This window comes from Camelus dromedarius, chromosome 36 (genome assembly GCF_036321535.1).
Source record: "Camelus dromedarius isolate mCamDro1 chromosome 36, mCamDro1.pat, whole genome shotgun sequence".
NCBI classification, from domain to species: Eukaryota; Metazoa; Chordata; class Mammalia; order Artiodactyla; family Camelidae; genus Camelus; species Camelus dromedarius.
Window position 1 is genome coordinate 2,968,041 of NC_087471.1, and position 19,398 is coordinate 2,987,438.

Sequence of the window (19,398 nt, forward strand, 5' to 3'; positions counted from 1 at the left end):
TATCTTCTGTAACACTGAGGACCATGGCAACTGTGTAAGTGGACATGAAAATAACTGTTAGCACTTTGGATGGCCTGTCTGGTCAGTAATTGTAATTATTTTATGATTCAGCCTCTGAAGACATGTCCTTATGCTCCACTACTATTAATACTAAAAAATGTTCATTTTTCCTCAGCCCATAGTCCATACCTGCCAACTGCCTGTCCAATGCACCACGAAATAGATTCACTTAAAAACACAGCAAAGTGGACCCCCCGGCCTGGGGGCGCTCTGCACTGTGCCCGGCCGTCCCCCTAGCCCACCGCTCTGCCTGCCCAGAGCAGGTCCAAGGGGGGCTCAGGTGCAGCTGAAGTTTATGATGAAAAATGCAGCTAGTCTTGTAACTTACAGGCATCAGGCCCCGGAATTAATAATTCACGACACGCAGCAGCGTTCCTGGCGCTGCAGAGTCTGAAAAAAATGTTTGAAATCTGACGGGAACCTGGGAAGCCTTCCTGAGTCACACAAGGGCCCACCCGCAGGGCGCTCTGTCTTCCCGTGGCTCTGATGACACTTCAGAGGGAAGGTGGCCCAGTTCTTGGGGACAGGGCTGCGGGGAGGGGATTGCAGGGAGGAGGGATCGTGTCTTACAGCCGCTTGGATTTTGGACATTAGGATTTCCTGTCGTAAAACTCAGGTTACAGAGCCATTTTCAAATTCCTTTTAGGCTCATGTCAATGCCGTCTGGAGCATCCCAAGGCAAGGGCTGGGCTGATGGGGTCACGTTTCCCATTTTCATTGCCTTTGGTCCAACATTAATCTTCTAAACGCTAAATGCAAAACTGTGCACCACATACCTTGTGTGGTTTTTTTTTTTTTTTTATAGTATTTATCCACGAACCTAAGTATTCTATTTTGGGGGCGTGCTAATGTAAGTGTTACGTTTTTCACTTTAAATCTCAGTTGTTCATTGTTTAAAAAAATACCTTGCAGCCTTACTATCATCACTTACTATTAGTTCCAGATTTTTTTTTTTTGATTATTTGGGAATTTCTACATAGGTAATCGTGTCGTCTGTGAATGAAATATGGTTTTATTTCTTTCTTCCCAATCTATATGTCTTTTATTTCTTTTCTTGTCTTATCGCATTAGCTAAGACTTCCAGTATGATGTATGAATAAGAGAGGTAAGAGCAAACCCTGGCTTTGTTCCCATACTTAGGGGAAAGCATCTGGTTTCTCACCACGAAGTATAATGTTGCCATAGGGTTTTAAGTTTTTTTGTTTTTTGTTTTTCAGTCAATTCTAAGAATTGACTAGTTTGCCAAGAAGTTTTGTTTTGTTTTTCAATCATGAATTGGTATGAGATTTTGTCAAATACTTTTTCTGCATCTACTGATGTGACCATATGGTTTTTCTTCTTTAGCCTGTTTACGTGATGGATTACATTCATTTTCAAATTAATTTTTCAAATTTTTGGAACAGCCTTGCATACCTGGAATAAATTACACTTAGTTGTGTTTTCTAGATATATTTTTATACATTTTTGGATTAAATTTGCTAATGTTTTGTTGAGGATAGCATTTATTTTTTGATAATCAAAAATTAAATAATATTCTTTCAATTAAAACTTTTAATCTTCTCAACAAAGCCTCACCTTTAATTTTAATAAGTGAGACATAACAATCTCCATGGTACGTAAGTGGTTATTTGGTTTACCTGAGTAGTTTTGTGGTTTATTCAATTATATGGGGAAAAAAATACTATTTAAGGCCTCAGTCCTCAGGTGATCTCTAGATCTAATTTCTAAAGGCATCATCGGTCTGACCTAAAGATGATTTTCAGAACCCCTGACACCATGATGCTACACGGATAAAAATTTTCTTATTTTTCCTACCTGTCTTCCTTCTCTTTAAATATTTTCCTTAAGTTCTAAATGAATGTGGCAAGATACTATAATATGGTGTGCGTACGTCAGTTAGCTTTGGCTGCTCAATAAATTATCCTTAAAATGTCCAGGCTGAAAACAACAACTGTTTATCTCTCAATTCTGTGTTCACTGCTGGGGTCTCTCATCATCCATGGTTGCCTGGGGGGTCAGCTGGCAGCCGGACGATTTACAGTCACCTCACTCACCTGTGCTGTGGTTTGAACCAACAGGGGTGATGCTGCTGCACGAGCAGCCCAGGTTTCTTCATGTCGTGGTGCTTTCAGGATTCAAAAATCAGAAGGAGAGCAAGCCCACTGCCCAAGCACTGTTCTATCCTCTGCTGTATCAGTTTGCTAATGTCCCATTGATCCGAGCAGGTCGCTTTCCCAACCCAAGTCCACGATGGAAATATAAGCAGTACCTCTTGATGGAAGAATCTGCAGGTCACAGAGCAAGGATATGAAAGCCGGGATGGGAGATGTGCTGTCTGTGGCCCTTGCAGGCAATCTGTATCCCTGGTCATGTATGAAATTAACCTTGCCTTATTTGTGAAAAAAGCGAACACATTTTCGGATGTAATGAGATGTGTACAAAATTTACCTGTCACACATACATGACAGTTGGTAGCATCTAACAGATTTCTTAGTCTATGGTTGATCTTCTGTTTGGAAATCTTGATGACGGACCCAACAATTTTCGTTCATGTTGAAATTTTTCTGGTCGGGTCACTGTCGTCATCTGTCTTTCACGACAGCATATTAATATTAAGGTACGCATTTCTCATGACCAAATGTGGAAGTAGCGCTACGCCCGTCTTCTTCTAGGTGCCTGCCCAGCTATTGTGAACACGGGGGCGAATGTTCCCAGTCCTGGGACACCTTCTCCTGCGACTGCGCACACACTGGTTACACGGGAGCAACCTGCCACTCCTGTAAGCCTCGCACTTCACTTGTTCTTCTTTTCGTTCTGATTTCCATGTGGTTCTATTTTCCTTTCTATCATTTTGGGTATGTGTGTGTCTGTGCAACCATGAGCCAGAAGACAGCATCAAAGAATAAGGATTTTAGCCACTAGTCTTTGGTTTATTTTTAATCAGTTTTATTTCCTAGTGATGATAAGATAGCTTATAGAAATGCATAATAGTAAATAATACAGAAAAAATAGTAGGCGAAGGAAAATCAGTTATAGGAAAATAAAATGTAGTCAAAAATAAAAATAAATTCTAGAATGCATGGTATTATGTCTTGTTCTGTTCCTTGAGTTAGACCCAATTTTAGTGCTCAAGTCCTGTCTGCCAAAGTAAACAGGATGAGTTACCAGATTCTCAGTATTTATAAAATGAAATAAGGAGATTCTCAGAAGCGCAGGATGGGAGCTAACATGGTCGGGTTTCTAGATGTCAGTGAGAAGCCGGTTAAATGCTCAGATTCCTTGCAGTCTTGGTGTTTTGTGATGATGGTGTTTTGTGAAGATGGCGGTGGTGGTGATGATGATGATGGTGATGATACTGGGAACTCACCATGTGCCCGGTTCTCTTCTCGTTCTCTGCATATTTCAACTCCTTTAATCCTCAAAACAGCTCGAGGTGGTAAATGTATTATTATCTACAATTTACACTTGAGGAATGAGAGAGGCTAAGCTGTTTACCTGAGGTCACACAGCAACAAAGCAGGGCTCTCAGCTACCTCTCAGCAGTGTTTCTTCAGTTGGAACACCAGTCTCCAGTCCTTCAACTTCAGCAAAGCTAACAAAACTTTATTGGCCGTTAAACCATTAGTTCCTAGAAGCTAATGACTAGAGCCCCTGAAATCCCCTTGGTTTTCTAATTATTGGCCCATGTTTATGTTTTTCTTTTAGCTTTCCCTTATTTCTGTGTCACTGCTGATCCTTCTGAAGTGGTTCTCGTAGAACCCCTCTTTCTGAGGCTTCAGAGAGAGAGCGCATGGTACGAAAATTCACTGTCCTCACCGTGTTCAGCCCTCTTACGGGGAGGATACACTGCACTTTTAAGAACTCTTCCCTGTGAATTGCTTAATTTTATTTCTACACAAAGTATGGGAGGAAGGCAGGCCATGGAGTGACATAAATTCGTCCTTGTGGGAACTGAATCGGGAAGCAGGCATTGGTGCGGGGATGACAGCCCTGGGTCCCCAGCCCTGCAGGTTCCACAGAGGAGCCCGAAGCCTCTTGGAAGACAGAGGGGGGTGACTTGTGCCCTGAACACCCCCAAGGTCACCCAGAGTAGGCCACCTCCATCTCTACTTGCTGTCACAGTGCCAGGTAAGACTTTGCCAGCACAGCTCTTCATTTGAAGGGAGCTGGACACCGTGAACCCTGAGGCTGCATGACTTCGCCAAGTCACAGCCAGGAGTGCGTTGATCTCTTCTTTAGCATGTCCTCCATCATACTTTGCAAGGTGTCTTGTATGAAGCTGAGACCCACTGAATGTTAATGATTAAGGAATGATGCTCAAGTGTTTTCAGTAACTGGGATCTAAACATCATTCCAAACAACTCTGATCTAAAAACTAACAGATGTATGTATCTGTCCTATATACTCAGGGTCTTTCGCTTGTGGTCCATGATTTGGTGTCATAATTGAATTGACTTTACTGGGGTTCTCTAACTGTTAAGCCATTGAAGGTGACATATTGCCAAATCAGCAGTAAGTGATCACAAAGCCATTGCTTTTGGATCTAAGGACAAACTTAATATCTACATACAGTCGCATTTTAAAGCAAGCTTTCTCCTGGTCATTCCTCTTCTAACCTTGTTTCCCAGGCAACTCCAGCCCCAACCCAGACACAACCACTGTTATCCACTTATGTGTGTCCCTCTGGACACTTTCCCAGGCAGTTATGAGCATGTTTCTGTATCTATAGAAATGTAAACATGAGTGACCAAAATGCAGGCATGGTGGAAAAATAATCCATATTGTCCGTGTGCCCATCAGTTTAGATGGTAGTGGCCGTGCCGCTGATTGGGGGCAACCTAATTTGACACATTGGACACTTGGATGTTTTCCTTTGCAAAATCTCTGGACAAAAAAACATTCCCTTAATCTTCTTGTGCTGGCAAACAAGAGAAAAACAATCCGTTGAATCTTCTCTGAATTTTTCTGAATTATTTGAAAGATAGAAATGTAGGTGATCCAGTCATTGTAGAATGGCAGAGAGCTGTACCCGACTAGGATCAAGACCTGACCCCTACCTGAGGCCGTCTGCGTGGAAGCCAAATCTGATCCGTAGAGATCGGATCCAACACCGTCCCAGAATCAGTGCTGTATGTCTGTCCCAGCGGCCATTAGCGGCTTTTGAGGTTTTCAAAGGGTTTTTCCTGCCAAGACAACGAGTGATGCACCTGGGAGATGTTACTCGGTTGATCACTCACCAAGTGATCATGCATTTACATGTATTCTGAATTTTAATTCAGCCCGTTATCTGCAGATGTTAATCACTTGCCTTATACATAGCAAAACATTTATAGTACATGTAAAAAATTCAATTGTGTATTAGGATAAACTGAAACCACGAACAGACATTTCATATATGTTTTATAGATTTATATATACTTTTAAATTTCAGTTTCCTTGAAAAATCATTTGCAAAGCATTTAAGGACGTTGCTTTTTTATGGCTTTTTTTTTTGAGGGGGGAGGTAATTAGGTCTATTTATTTATTTGTTATCTAATGGAGGTGCTAGGAGTTGAATCCAGGACCTCATGCATGCTAAGCACACACTCTATCACGGAGCTGTAACCCCCAAGGACGTTGCTTTTCAAAACAAACTTTAAAAGCTGAATGAAGAGGAGTTGCTGATTTGTGAAATTCATCCCATTGAAAAAAAAAATGCATTTCACATGTAAATTGTTTTAAGTAAACAAAAAGTATAATTACTGAGTAATTAAAAAATAACTTGATTATGAGATAATAACAGATCATTTAGGGAGATTAAGCCAATGCACTTCAGATGCTTAGATATCATGAAGCAAGAAAGAACGAGGCTTGAGGAAATCCAGTTACCATGGGTTTGAATAGAGGTTCAGATCCACACGTCCCGCAGCGATCCCTCCTAAGATCTCTCACTCTGTGCTTCAGAACCTTCATGTCACCCGACTGGAGCAGGGGGGCGCTCCTCTTGAGAAAAGGTCCCCGAAAGCCAGGCAGAATGAGTGTCAGTGGGCAAGTACCTGTCACTAGCACGGAGGGACTCGTCCCCTCGTAGCCGCTGTCTGAGACCCGTGTTCCTTACAGCGCTGTACGAGCAGTCGTGTGAAGCCCACCGGCACGAAGGAGACTCTTCGGGGCTCTACTACATTGACTTGGACGGAAGTGGCCCGCTGGGACCGGCCCTCGTGTATTGCAACATGACAGGTACGCGCCTAAGCTCTTCCCTGTCAGTTCCTTTCCTGCAAATCCTTGCTGTCTGGGAAGCCCAGATGGGGAGAGTAGAGTTTACCTAGTGGCAGCTTTATTTAGATGTGCGTTGTGACTGTAATTGTAATCAGACTGCTCGGAAGCATTAAAAGTAATGTCCTAAAATAGATAAGAAGTGGGCATGAAAAGTTTTGTCACTATTTGCGGGAAATGTTCCTTCTTTGTGCAAAATTAACAATACATCTTCGCTTACTAGTCAGAAACAACCAAAAAAAGATTTCTTGGTTCGTGTCAATAAATGCCAAAGACTTAGGAGAATATTCACTTATAAATTTCTAACATCTGTTTGTGTTCCTTTGACTCTAATCACACGAGTTTATCCAGGAGATAATGAATGTTTCTAAAGTGTGCACACATCATGTAATAATATGTTTATGTGCCCACGGTATAAGTAATATTTCATTTTCCTTAGAAACCCTGTTATAATTATATGTTAAAGGACTTGTTTATGACATGATTTATGACGCCTTTAATTCTTCGAAACTTTTAAATTTACAAGCAGAGGAGTGCAAAGGACCAAAATGTCCACTGTAGTGAGTGACAGCTGTCCTGATGGAACTGACGCAAGTTCTTCGTACCTCTTGTGTACCTCAATCTGTGTGTGTGTACCCATAACTTTCCCCCCAGGCTCACATAACATTCCACCGACAGACTTCCTTTCAAAAACTTTGTGTCCTGCTGGAGCAGTGTAGACCTACCAGGTACTTCAACAACCACAGAATTTGACTCTGAAAATTCTGAGACAACGATCAGAAAAAAAATCAACTGTAGATGGTGCTCAGATGACTATAACTGAGTTGTAATTTGATGTCTCTGTTACGGCTTCGTGTCACCCTGACAGGGTTGCGTTTTCCGTAAGGAGGGTTTGCGAATAGTTTATAATCCTCACATGGTTTTTATACCTCCTGCGATTTCATACGTGAAACAAAATCTGGGCATTCTGGCGGTGATTAATCCTATGATTTGATCTGAATTGAGTCAAACAAATCTTCTAGTCCAAAAACTACCCCTGAAGTTGGTACAGAAAGTTCAGGAACTTGCAGGGCATCACAGTGGGTGTGAGTATGGCAGTTTGGGTCTCTGGGAGTACATGTTTTATTATTAATATGGACTGAAATACTGCAGTGTGATGACAGGCTTAATGCCTCGGCTTACTTTTACTGAAAGACGTGTGATCAGTAAAAGATGTGCGGAAACAACCAAGGGGATCTTTCTAGGTTCACTGGACTCCAGTGGTTTATAGCAGGTCTTCAAGTTGTTCAGTTTCTGCTTTCATTTCTTTCATTGCCACAGCGCAAGTGAACGCCAGGGGCAAAGAAAGCTAAAGGAAGATGCTGGCTTCCCAACAACACATTTCCCTTTTATCAATTAGATGCTTAATTATCACAGACGTCTAGGGCATGTTAAAGATTTTCATGTGTATTATTTTGGGTTAATCCAATGAGCAGAATTCCACATACACTGAAAAATTCCAAGATTCGTAGAAAGGTGGAAATGACCCCAAGTGGCGTGTTCCAAAGATGAGTAAGATTTCAGTGACTGAAGCTGTTTTGTTGATAATTGACTGTTGGCAGATTTGGTTACGGCTGAGGTCAAGTTTGTAAAGAAGGATACTTGCTGCCAAGAGGAAAAACTGAGAGCTGATGGTCTGATCTTCTGCGGGTGGTGGTTTTAATAAAAGAAAAATATTTCAATCAGCACAGTGAACATGTGGCCCATGAGGCTTTAGCGGTGCAGATTTATAAAGCCCTTTGGAACGTATAACTGTCTCAGAGGTATTTTGTTTTCCTGCTAACCTGATACGATAGCTGATGTGTTCTGATTCCCTGCAATTGCTCTTACCTTTTCAGAGTGAACCTTGGTACCCACTGCCAGAGAGAAAGTAGTTATCAGCCAGTATCATCAAAATGCAAAGAGACAGCAAAAACATGCTCAGCTTTGATTTCATGTATATATATATATATATATATATATATATATATATATATATATATATATGATGTACAAGAAAGTTTTCTTACTCTAGAGACGAGAAGGTGCCTCTCAATATGGGAGGGAAAAGGCAGAAATCTACTGATTAACTCTTCTGGTCAATTTACATGCATGATGATGGCCTAGAAAAGTGTCTGCTGAGGACGCGAATCATTTCCTTCCCCAGGGTGACCCAGAGAGATGTCCAAGTAAAGACACAAAATGGAAGAGTTGCACACACACACACAAAAAAAAAAGCCTCTGACAGCACTGAACACAGGTGTACTCAGCTCCTACCCAGAGCAGGGACTGAAGCTGAAAGCTGCCTCCCCTGGTGTAGGGTTCTTTCTGGGGTGGGGAACCAGACCCTGGACCGCGGCAAGTCAAATGTGTGGCAGGTTGTCGGGGGGAAGGGGCTGTTGGCACAGACCGGGAAGGGTACGTTACAATTTGACAGTTTTTAACAGAGATGTAGCCAGTGATTAGGCTCTTGTCATGTCGCAGAAAGAATTCACGGACAAGACACAGGTCAAGAAAGTAAAGTGGAGATTTATTAAGGGATGGACAAGATGCTCTCAAGGGGGAGAGAGGGCAGGCTCAGGTGAGCAGCTGCCCTGAGTTTCTTTGGCAAGTTGGTTACATAGGGTGTCAAAATGAACGGGCAGAATATTCATTGGAGAGGGAAGGATTTGGGTTCATATTCCCTGATTCCCATCCCAGCTCCCCCTTCCTTGGGGGAGGAAGGATTTTTGTCCTTAGTCTGGATCAGAAGTGTCGTGGTGTTCGTACATGATGGGGACTTCTAATCTGCAAGGCTAATTGTATTGTAATGAGGGCATCATGAGCAAAAGGTTACATTTGAACCCTGGAGATGCCTGCCTTTTCCCACCTTTCTTTGCCTGCCTCCAGGACACTTGTCATCCCAAAATGTGTAGTTTATTATCAGTCTGGAGGTTCCTACTTTTTTCTCTCTGCCCAAGGATGCTTGTTGTTCACATAACGTATGGTTTCCTGCCATTTTGCCCATGTCCCCCTTGCTCTGCTCACATCTAGCTACCTGCCTGTTCTAATGAAGGGATCAGGAAAGAACTCAATTTGAAAGTTACATGTAAGCCAACCACACATCAAAGAAGCAGCGCTGAGAAAAGCTGAGGTGGAGCCTTCAAGTGGGAGGAGTAGGCGGTGAAGAAGGTCTGAGCCACAGGGAGCCTGGTGTGTTGGACAGACGGGGTGGACGGATCAGAGCATGGCTCTTCCTCAAGTCACGTAGCTGGAAAGGCGCAGGTCTGGGAGTCACACCAGCAGTGCAGTTTGGACCAGTAACCATCATGGTGCACCAAGAGGAAGCAAGAGGACCGATTAGGACTTGCTCCAGGAACTGAGCCAAGACCGTGGTGGTGTGGAGGAGGGTGGGAGCAGAGGAGGAGGGGAGAAAGGCTGAGTTAGAACTAGGGGACTGGACATGGGTGGAGGGAAAGAGAGGCACCCGGCAGGGCTCCCGGGTTTGGATCTGAGCCCTGGAGGGAAGGCGCAGGTGTTACTTACGGAAATGGAGGCTCTGGGGGAAGGAGCGCGTTTGAAAGGGAAGCTCAGGCTTCCAGCTGTGAATACGTGAACTTCGGGTTGTCTGTCGGTCTTTGAGTTGGCTATAAAAATGAGTGCAAGGTCTCTTCTTACAGCCTGCTGGGTGGTTGTAATATCCTCAGCAATCCAAACTTTTAAAAATGTGATTTGGAGTGTGAATTTACAAGTTAATTTCACTGGGCCAGCGGGCTCCCATTGCTTTACTGTCACCAGCGGACACTGTCCAGCAGGATAGAGCATTTCCAGGTCCCCGCATACTTGTCACCTGAGGGGCAGCTCTGTTTTCTGCAGGCAGATTCTGGGAAAGGCTGTATTTTTGTTAAGCTTCTCTAGAGATTCTTCTGTGCACACAGATTTGGAAACCACTGCCATGAAGCTGAGAATCTTCGATTTTACTGTCCACAGCCTACTTTATTGCCAACAAAATTAAAATGAAAGAGGAGCAAAGGGTGTTGCAGAATGGGGAAATGAAACCAACGCAGATGTAACATTTTGGTCCCCCTCATCAGTTCACTGTCCAGGCAATTATTCTGTTGCTCCTATTTATCCAGGTCACTGTGGGTGAGGTTTAATGATCCATCCCTGTGGCTCTGATGCACCCACAAATGCAACAAGAGTTGTTCACACACATGAAGCTAAAAATTAGACATTCATTCTCTAAATTAAATATCAGCTAAACTCCCTAACTTAATCTTGGGAAGTTTTAAGAGCTTTAAGGGGTGTGTGTATGTAAGGTTTCATGAAAAATATGGCCAATAATTTAGCGATTGATATGGATGTATACATTTTTTCTTATCAAAGAATAGTTAATAACCATATGTGTCTTTGTATTTCATTGCAAATGAAAAAACATTAATGCAGATTATGGTATCATAATGCCTTTTAGGTAATTGTTTTTTAGAGAAGTTTATAGTTGCCCAGCTCTCGTACAGAACTCCTGAAGTTGGTATATTCTCGTTCTGTGTGAAAAGATAAAACTTCTAAGATTCCATAATTATGACTGAGACAGAACATCAAGTAGATGATGAAACATGTACACACACACACCACACACACACACACACACACACACACACACACACACACGATGGAGAGCAGGAGTTAAAATGTTTCAGCAAAGACTTCCAAATAATATTAAATACCAAGGATTTTTATTAAACTCAAAAGTCATAAGGAAAGCAACGTGCTGGAGACAAAGACACGCATAGGCCAATCCAGGGAGCAACAAATATCTCGTAAAACAATTATTTAATTAAAAATTTTAAAAATCCAGATTGTTCTTGGGGAAACACCAAGGAATGAATCCAGGTTACAGCTAAATGGTCCTTACTGACCTGGCGATCGTATGAGGTGCCCTCTAACAAATCTACTTTTTTTTTTTTAATTAAAGGGATCTCGTTTTAAAATTTTAATTTATTTTTAATTTAATTTTTTAAATTTTTCTTTTTTAAGTTGTTTTAATTGAAATGTAGTCAGTTTACCTTGTTGTGTCAGTTTCTGGTGTACAGCATGTTTCAGTCATACATACACATGCATATATTCGTTTTCATATTCTTTTTCATTATCGGTGACTATAAGATATTGAATATAGTGCTATACAGTAGAACCTTGTTGTTTATCTATTTTATATATCATAGTCAGTATCTGAAAATCTTGAACTCCCAGTTTATCCCTTCCCAGCCCCTCCCCCCTGCCCCAGTAACCATAATTTGTTTTCTTTGTCTATTGCAGAGGAAGCTCTTAGGGTCCTGATCTGGTTCCCCCAACCTGGAAATATTTTTGTATGAAAATTTTGCCGTCTCTGTGATGCTACAATGCCTGTGGACAATGAAACATTCTCTAATTATTAAAAACAAATACTAACACTTGAAAAAATATGCAAAACCCCAAAATTCTAAACCAATGGCCAAAATTATGTCCTTGGCAATGACCTTCAAAAATGTAGTCCTAGGACATACTCTGCATGCATTTAATGCCGTTAGTACAAAAACAACAAAAACAAGACAAAAAAGTGAACTATTTTGAATGGACTGCTTGTGAAATTTATTGACAGATTCATTTCCTTTGTAAATAGAAGAAACAGAACATAATTTGTTGATGGCAAGGTGAGGAGTATAAACTCCAGTGGGTTTACCCACTGAGAGAGATAGGGGTGTTTGTGCCCACCCTCAAGCCAGGGCATTTTCTTCTATTTTCCTAGTTGCGTCGCTGCAGAAACTGGTTCTCAAGACGTTGCATTGTGAGGTTAATTGTCCCCGGAAGAGGATGCGTTGTGGTCAGAGCAGTGACACAATTTCCGGTTGGTGAGATTCACCCGGGGGCTGGACGAAGCATCTGAGGACTGCGTCTGCCCACTCCGCCTTCAGATCTCGACTTACTTACTCAGCAAATTAATAATCCAGCCCTTCTGATTCAGTATTATCGCTGGGTCACTTGCCCTTCTGCTCTTCTGCCAGCCGATCAATTGTGTTTCTTAAACAGCCTTTTTCCCCTGGGTCAGAAATTTTGTCAGACCTCCAGCTCCGTGGTATAGCAAGGGGCATTCAGCCCAACCGCCTTACACACAACTCACGTTATTTTTTAAAAAATCCTCTATAGAGTGGGTGCTGATGGACCCATCATGCTACGTGTTATATATTTGCTTATTTATATAGGTTTTCTCTCTTTTGCCTCTCTCTTCTTGATAGAATTCCTGTCCTGGCATAAGCAAGTTTTCCATTTAATTCAAGTTATCCATTTAATCCAATCACTGTATGCACTTACTTTATATTTCAAACTTCCAGGCACTATGCTACGTTTGAGGAATAAAAGGGAAACTCGCTGTTCTCACAGACCTTCAGACTAGGGAGGTAGACAGATGTTAATTCCACTAACTAAAAATGTTACGAACGTGGGAAGTTTTGCATTTGCTATTTTAAGTAGATAGCAGTGCTTGTTGGCAATGTGTCAGAAAGAGGCGGTGAGCGCCGACTGGAGAGTTTATTCCGTGAGTAAATGACGCAGCTGCTGTAATATATATTTTCTTTCTAAAAAGAGTTGTGATTTCACTATTGTCTGCTTTGCTCTTGAAAACTGAGACTGGCAGGAAGCCTGGTATCACTGGACATTTATCAAGCGTGGCAAGTTTTGTTTGGTAATAGTGTTTCTTACGGAAAATTCTGTAATGTCAAAATGTTAGGATTTCTATGAAAAAAAGGGAAGAACTGCTGCTCTTTGATGATTGCCCTACACCAGGAACCTGCATCTCTTTTATCCTGGCTTTTGCCTGGAAAGTACACTTCCTGCCCCCATAGAGGAGACATCATTCTGGCCAGTGGCCTGCAGCTTATAAAGGAAAGACAAATGCTTCAGCAAAGTTCATTTCCCTGCTTTTTTTTTTTTTTTTGTCAGCCACAGAGTATGCCCTGGCCTTATTGGATGGACAAAATGAGGTCTGATGAACAACAAAAATATAGATGGTCATGCTCTGACTTATATGTGGAATCTCAAAAAAGGCCACAAATGAAACATATCTACAAAACAGAAACAGACTCACAGACAGAGAGAGCAAACTTATGGCGAACAGGGGGTAAAGGGGGCGGGGAGGGATAAATTGGGAGTTCAAGATCTGCACCTCTTGGGGAGTGAGGGAAGTGTTAGCTATCCTGATTGTGGTGGTGGTGTCATGGGTGCATATACGTCTATCAAAAGCCATCAAATTGTGCTTCTGAAATGTGTGTAGTTTACTGTCTAGGAATCAGACCGTAACAAAGCTGTTTTTAAAAAATTACACAACATTTGAAAGAAAGGAAATATTTATTATCAAAATAAAAACAAATAATAAATGTTTAAAAAATATATATAGAGAGAGAGACAGATTGCGTCTAGGCCAGCAGCAGGCTCGGTTCATTGCCCCAGCGTTCATGGCCACAACAATGATGTTCAGTCTTTAGGCGCAGCCTGTCTACTCTCTCCACTTACCAAACATGGCCCTGGACGCCCAGAGGATTTTTTTGACTTTTCCAAGACCACAGATTACGACCAGTCTCTCGTATTGACCTTGACCCTGTCCTCTGCCCACACCTGATTTTATGAGTGTACGCGTTCTGTTCTCTCTAAGGAAATCGTTTTTGCTTTCATGCGTTGCGTTGGGCCGACTCCCAAGGGGAGGCACTAATGATTCTCCCCAGTAACTGCGCCCCTGGGGGGCTCCAGGCACAGGCCCAGCACACGCACGTGCTGCCTTGAGACAATGCGAGTCGTGTTGAGTCGGTGTCCATTCGTGTTAAATAGCAGGGGTCCGCCCTTCCAAAGGAGCGGGTGCACAAGCCTGCATGCGGCGGGACCTGGTGGGTGAAACGCTCGCCCTCTGAACCCCCTGGGGCGACGGCTGTGGGGGAGCTGCTCTCTCTTGAGAACACCACGTTGTATCTTACAGTGTTTTCTTGTGTTAAAAATATTAAAGCAAATCATGAAAAGCCTCAAGGCCCCAGAGCTGTGGGGAGGAGGGCTGCCCTTCTCAGAGCCCTCGAACAGACACGGGTCAGGAGGTGCCCACAGGAGTGGAGCCAGGCTGAGCGTCACCTCTGGGCACCCCTGGCGCCTGGAGGCTGTCTGCTGAGAGCTTGCCCATTCCCCTTTTCTTCGCGTTTCTTGTTATTAGGTTTTTTTTTTTTTTTTTTTTTTTTAATGGAGGTGCTGGGGATTGAACCCAGGACCTCGTGCATGCTAGGCACACGCTCTGCCATTTGAGCTATACTCTCCCCTACTTCTTCACGTTTCCTAAAAGCATTTTGGTTTTTTAAAATCTGTACGCCAAGAGCAACTTTTTTCTGTCAAATAAAAATGAGAAATAAAATAAAATAAAAATGAGAAATGCGGGGGGCAGGGGGCTGGAAGTCAGAGTTCAAAACCCACAGTCACCAAGGGTGAAAATGGGGCTCCTTCCACAGACAAGAAGAAGATGAGGAACAAGGTCCCTAAAGAGGCCGCTGCCAAGGTCCCTGCTCCTCCCAAGGGCGGTGGGTCCAAGGCGGGGCCTGCACCACTGGCCAGGAAGACAGGCCCCAAGGTCCCAAGAAGGCCTGGCGTTCCCACCAAGTCTTCAGCATCCACAGTGAAGGCAGAAGCCGAGAGATAAAGGCAGGGTGGAGACAGACTGAGATTCTGCTTTTTCATTCCCCTGAAAACCATCACTCTATTTCACTGCAACCTATTTATCAATAAAGACATTTTTTCCCCCCACCAAAAAAAAAAAAAAAAATTCCGCTTTCAGTGAAGCACACACACCCAGTCATCTTGGCTTTGGCAAACGGATGACCCCAGGGCCTCTGCGACCTGGGGCAGGGCCAGGTAAGAGCTGGCCATTGCCTCCCTCAAGGCACCCACTGGACACTGAGAGCAGCGCGGCTGGCCGTTACCAGCACTGTCTGCACGTGAATCCCCACGATCTAGGTCTGTTTCCTTCTGGAGTCTTTAACCAGAAACACAGGAGAGGGCTCAGATGCGGAAGGCGCTCCGGGCAGGTTACACACCTCAGCCGCCTCTGAGGGCTTTGCCTGCTCAGAAAGCTCAGGGACTCACACTGGGCTGTTGAGGAATGTGTGGCAAAGTTACAGAGTTTTGTGAAATTGGGCAAGTGAGTTTTTCTTGACTTCCATTCCCTTATCTGCGTGGCCAGAGGGTTGGGCTGGATAGCAGAGGGCAGCCAGCTGAAAAGGTGTTTCTCTCTGGATAGTAACAGGCGAGCAACACGGTGGATGAAACTCTGAGAAGGCTGTCGGGGGTCCGTACTGTGTGTTCAGATTATGTTTGTGGATCCGGGAGCAACTGCCAGGGTTTATATCAGTCAGCCCTTGTTTATCATCGTGCACGCGTCATCCTGACCAGTGATTTCTCTGGAGATCGATGTGACAAGTTAAACCGTCTGGCATATTGCCTGCCCAGGCTTCTCAGAACGAGCATCAGAAGAAACACAGGCTTCATTTCAAAGAGGTGGTGTTTAGACCCAAATTTGACTTCATTTCAGGCATCTATAGGAGAAGGGATTTTTTTTCACCTTCACTTTCCTCAAGGTCAATTTCCAGACCGTGAGTGATGGAATCACCGACTATAAAGGCATTAGATTTTTTGTGTAGTCTTTTTTTTTCGTTTTTTTTTTTTTTTTTAATGGCAGTACTGGGGATCGAGCTCCGGACCTCGCGCATGCTAAGCACACGCTCTTCCACTGAGCTATTTCCCTCGCCTTGTGATGAAGTCTTTTTTCCTCAGGGAGATGGAGATGAGCATAGCAGACATGCTTCTGATTTATGTTTCCTTGAATGTGTAAAATAAAGATGGGTTTCTTTCTCCATTCAACCGCCTGTTTTCCTATGAAAGTCTCCCTGTGTAGTTCAGAGGTCTGATATAAAGTGCAGGAATGTTGCCGGTTACACAGTGGATACAATCTGGCAAAATAAACGGAAACTGGGGGAATGCCATGTGATATGGTAAGTCAGTGTCGTTGTCTGTATCCTGTTCACCAAACCAAACCAAACCTGCAAGTTAACTTGGCTGCAGGTTCATTTGTGCGAGCAAATGGTCAACCAGGCGCCATCAGTAATCTGCTTGCTTGTGGGCAGAGGGAAGGTTCCAGTGAGGTGGCCGAGCATGTTCTGATGGGGTCTAATTCAACTGTAGTTCAAAAATCCTGTTGAAATGTGTCCACAGTTACAATTAATGTCCTCAGATCTAAATTTGTGCTTCAGATGACAGCGACTAACAGCTCAGTATTTTCCCATCGTGCTGGCCCCTGAAATCCCTTGGTCTGTCTCCTCGTACTGCAAAGCTAAGTTATGCTGCTTTTCAAAGGTTTCCTCCTGCTAAGAGTTTTGAAACTATGAAAATAATATGTTGTGGGCTATTAGGGACCCATAATGTGTCTTTGTTGGGGTCTTTGAAATAATATTTCTAGAAAGGGCAATAATTTATTTCTTTTTTCAGAAGGGTAGTTTTGAGGTCCTTTTCAACTTTTCCCTTCTCTCCACTTGAGAAGATTTCTATTATTACACCTTAGCCACGCAAGGCCATAAATCTATCCTACTGACCACGAGCCTATATGAACTATTGAGACACATCATTTTTCTTTGCGCCGTAAGCCGTGAAAATAAATGACACAATGACATTATAATTGATGCACTCCCAAGCCTGACACAGTCCTGCGTGGCTTCTTTTATCCTCATTTCATTTGCTGGAAGAAACCCTGAGGGTGAACAGGGGTAGGTAATTACAAAAAATCATGCCAGACCCACTTACGTAATTTTCCAGGAAAATGTTGAAATACAAAGTATCTAGAGAAAACATGATTCGGGGGAAAAAAACAATCTATGGAATTCACGTTGCCGTGGGAACACTCACAGCCCCCTTTAGTGAGCAGAGAGGCAGATGATCTGTTAAGTCCTTTTTCCTAATTGAATATAAACCTCATTAGTCATGCTAACTCATGGTTTGTTCCTGTTCTTGCTAGTTTTTGCATATTTTGTGATTTTTTTCGCATAGGCTTTAAGCCAAGAGTTTTTTCCATGGCCTGGAGGTTCTTCTTCCTGAATCTCTGGGTGTATTTGGTGTGTTAGGGGTTCACATGGCTGTTAGATTTTTTGTCCAGGGCAGGAAAGAGGTAGGGACCAGTGGGGACTCCTCAGTGAGTTCCTCGTAACATTGTTTTGATTTTTGAAACTTGCTCTTATATTAGCTATTAAAAATGATAAAAAAATAAACTCCACATGGCTGTTCCCTGCCCTTCATACTGTTGTCCCACAAGGGGAAGGGACCCCAGTCTTTGTCATCCACAAGTGATAAGAATTCAGATGAGAGACGGAACACGGTGTAGGGAAAGATTTTAAAGGTTTTATTTAGGAAAGAGAAGGCACCTCCAAGAAGGGGGGCGCAGGCTGATCCACGGGAGGGAAGTGTCGGGCTCTGTCTGCCCCCTCCTCTTGCACCCTCACTTAGAGGTGGTCTCTTGATTGATTGACAGCTCTTGCCTCTGGAGGGCTGAGTCATGCTCGTGCCCTTTTGTGCATGGCCTTACCCATGATGCACACAGAGAAATTCACGCAGGGACTTAAGCCGCAATGCTAGGTATATTACAGCGCGCACTGGGTCATGTCCAGTTAGGTCCTCACTACCTACCGCGCAGTCGCGGCTGTCGGGTTCTAATCGGTTTCTTGGTGGCACTCATTTAGAGGAAGTCAAGTCCCTTTATGCTGGAGGCAGGCACAATGCCACCTTCTGGACCCTCCTCCCTCTCCTCCACCTTAGCTGCCTGGTGCCCCCACTTATCTAACACCTAACAGTTATGGAAAGTTTCCATGTAGATGGATCTTTTGATCAAATACATATTATAGAGGAAGTTATGTGACTTGACGTTATAAATATAATTGAATTAAGGCAACTTGAACTCAGCCTTTTAGCCACTGACCTGTGGGCCTTTTATATTGTGGGAGCTTTTATACCTTCACGGTGGGAGGTAAGTTTGGCGGAAGATAAAAGGAGTCAAGGTGTTTTTGTTCTGTTACAAACATTGTGGAGTGTGTATTTTTTAAAAATCTCTTTAAAAAGTAAAGGCAATCAATGTAACAGGAATACGCCAGAATCTTCCAGCAGAGATTCGTGTCGCTATGGTTACCGTCAGGAAGAGATGCTCTGAGGCACTGTGGTTTTTGGTGCTGGCCCCTGAATGAAGTGCTGATGCACTGTTAGTCAATTTTTGTCAAAAAAAATCCTTATTTTCTATAATTTTGCATGATCATGTGAGCTGCTTGTTCCTCAAATGTGTCTTTTACACATTTCTTTGATTATCAGAGAAGATGCTCAGTTAGATGAGGAGTCGGCTTATTAAAAAGATAAATATATACACAGTAAGTTTTGGCTTTCTCCTTATAGTAATGGAAAGAAAAAAAATAAAGGCCAAAAAGTTCTATTTATAACACAGAATTAAAAACATCGACCCCCTGACAATGTTGACTATAATAATGGTAATGCAAATTTCAATGGAGAGAATTCTGACTGTTAACAGTTTAAGAATTCCACTCCTGTTGATTCTAATTTCAAAGAGATTTGATGGCTATAGAAATAAAAACCTTAATTCAGATAAAAGATGCTCCTGATTTTCAGCTTTATGTTTTAATTATTCCAGCCTCATCACAGTCTCCTTTCTCCCTCCCAACCCCGTTTCTGCCCACAAGACACCACCTGGACCTCAGTGCAGCATAACGGCTCCCACTCGGTCAGAGTCAAAGGATCGAATGGAGAAAGCCCCCATCCAGTGTTTTTCAAGTACGCAGCCGACATGGACCAGCTCCAGGCCGTAACTGACCACGCAGACCGCTGCGAACAGGAGCTGACTTTCCACTGCAAGAAGTCAAGGCTTTCAACTGGCCACGGTGAGTCATTAGCGTCGTCAGCCGTCCTGGGCTGTGGTTCCCACAGGTCGCAGCGACCAGCCACAGAGGTGTGAGAACCTGTGTCCGTAGTGCCCAGGCC

The 19,398-nt window shown here is 43.2% G+C and overlaps 1 protein-coding gene across 2 annotated transcripts in view; it reads left to right on the plus strand.

The window, feature by feature from the left end:
• The window catches only part of LOC105094536 (contactin-associated protein-like 3), a 148,672-nt gene that overhangs the window by 92,670 nt on the left and 36,604 nt on the right, over window positions 1-19,398 (plus strand). For both annotated transcript variants that reach the window (XM_064482454.1, XM_064482455.1), the window contains 3 exons: window positions 2,733-2,839; window positions 6,160-6,279; window positions 19,101-19,298. In XM_064482454.1, coding sequence (XP_064338524.1) covers window positions 2,733-2,839; window positions 6,160-6,279; window positions 19,101-19,298 — 425 coding nt within the window. The remainder of the gene's footprint in view (window positions 1-2,732; window positions 2,840-6,159; window positions 6,280-19,100; window positions 19,299-19,398) is intronic.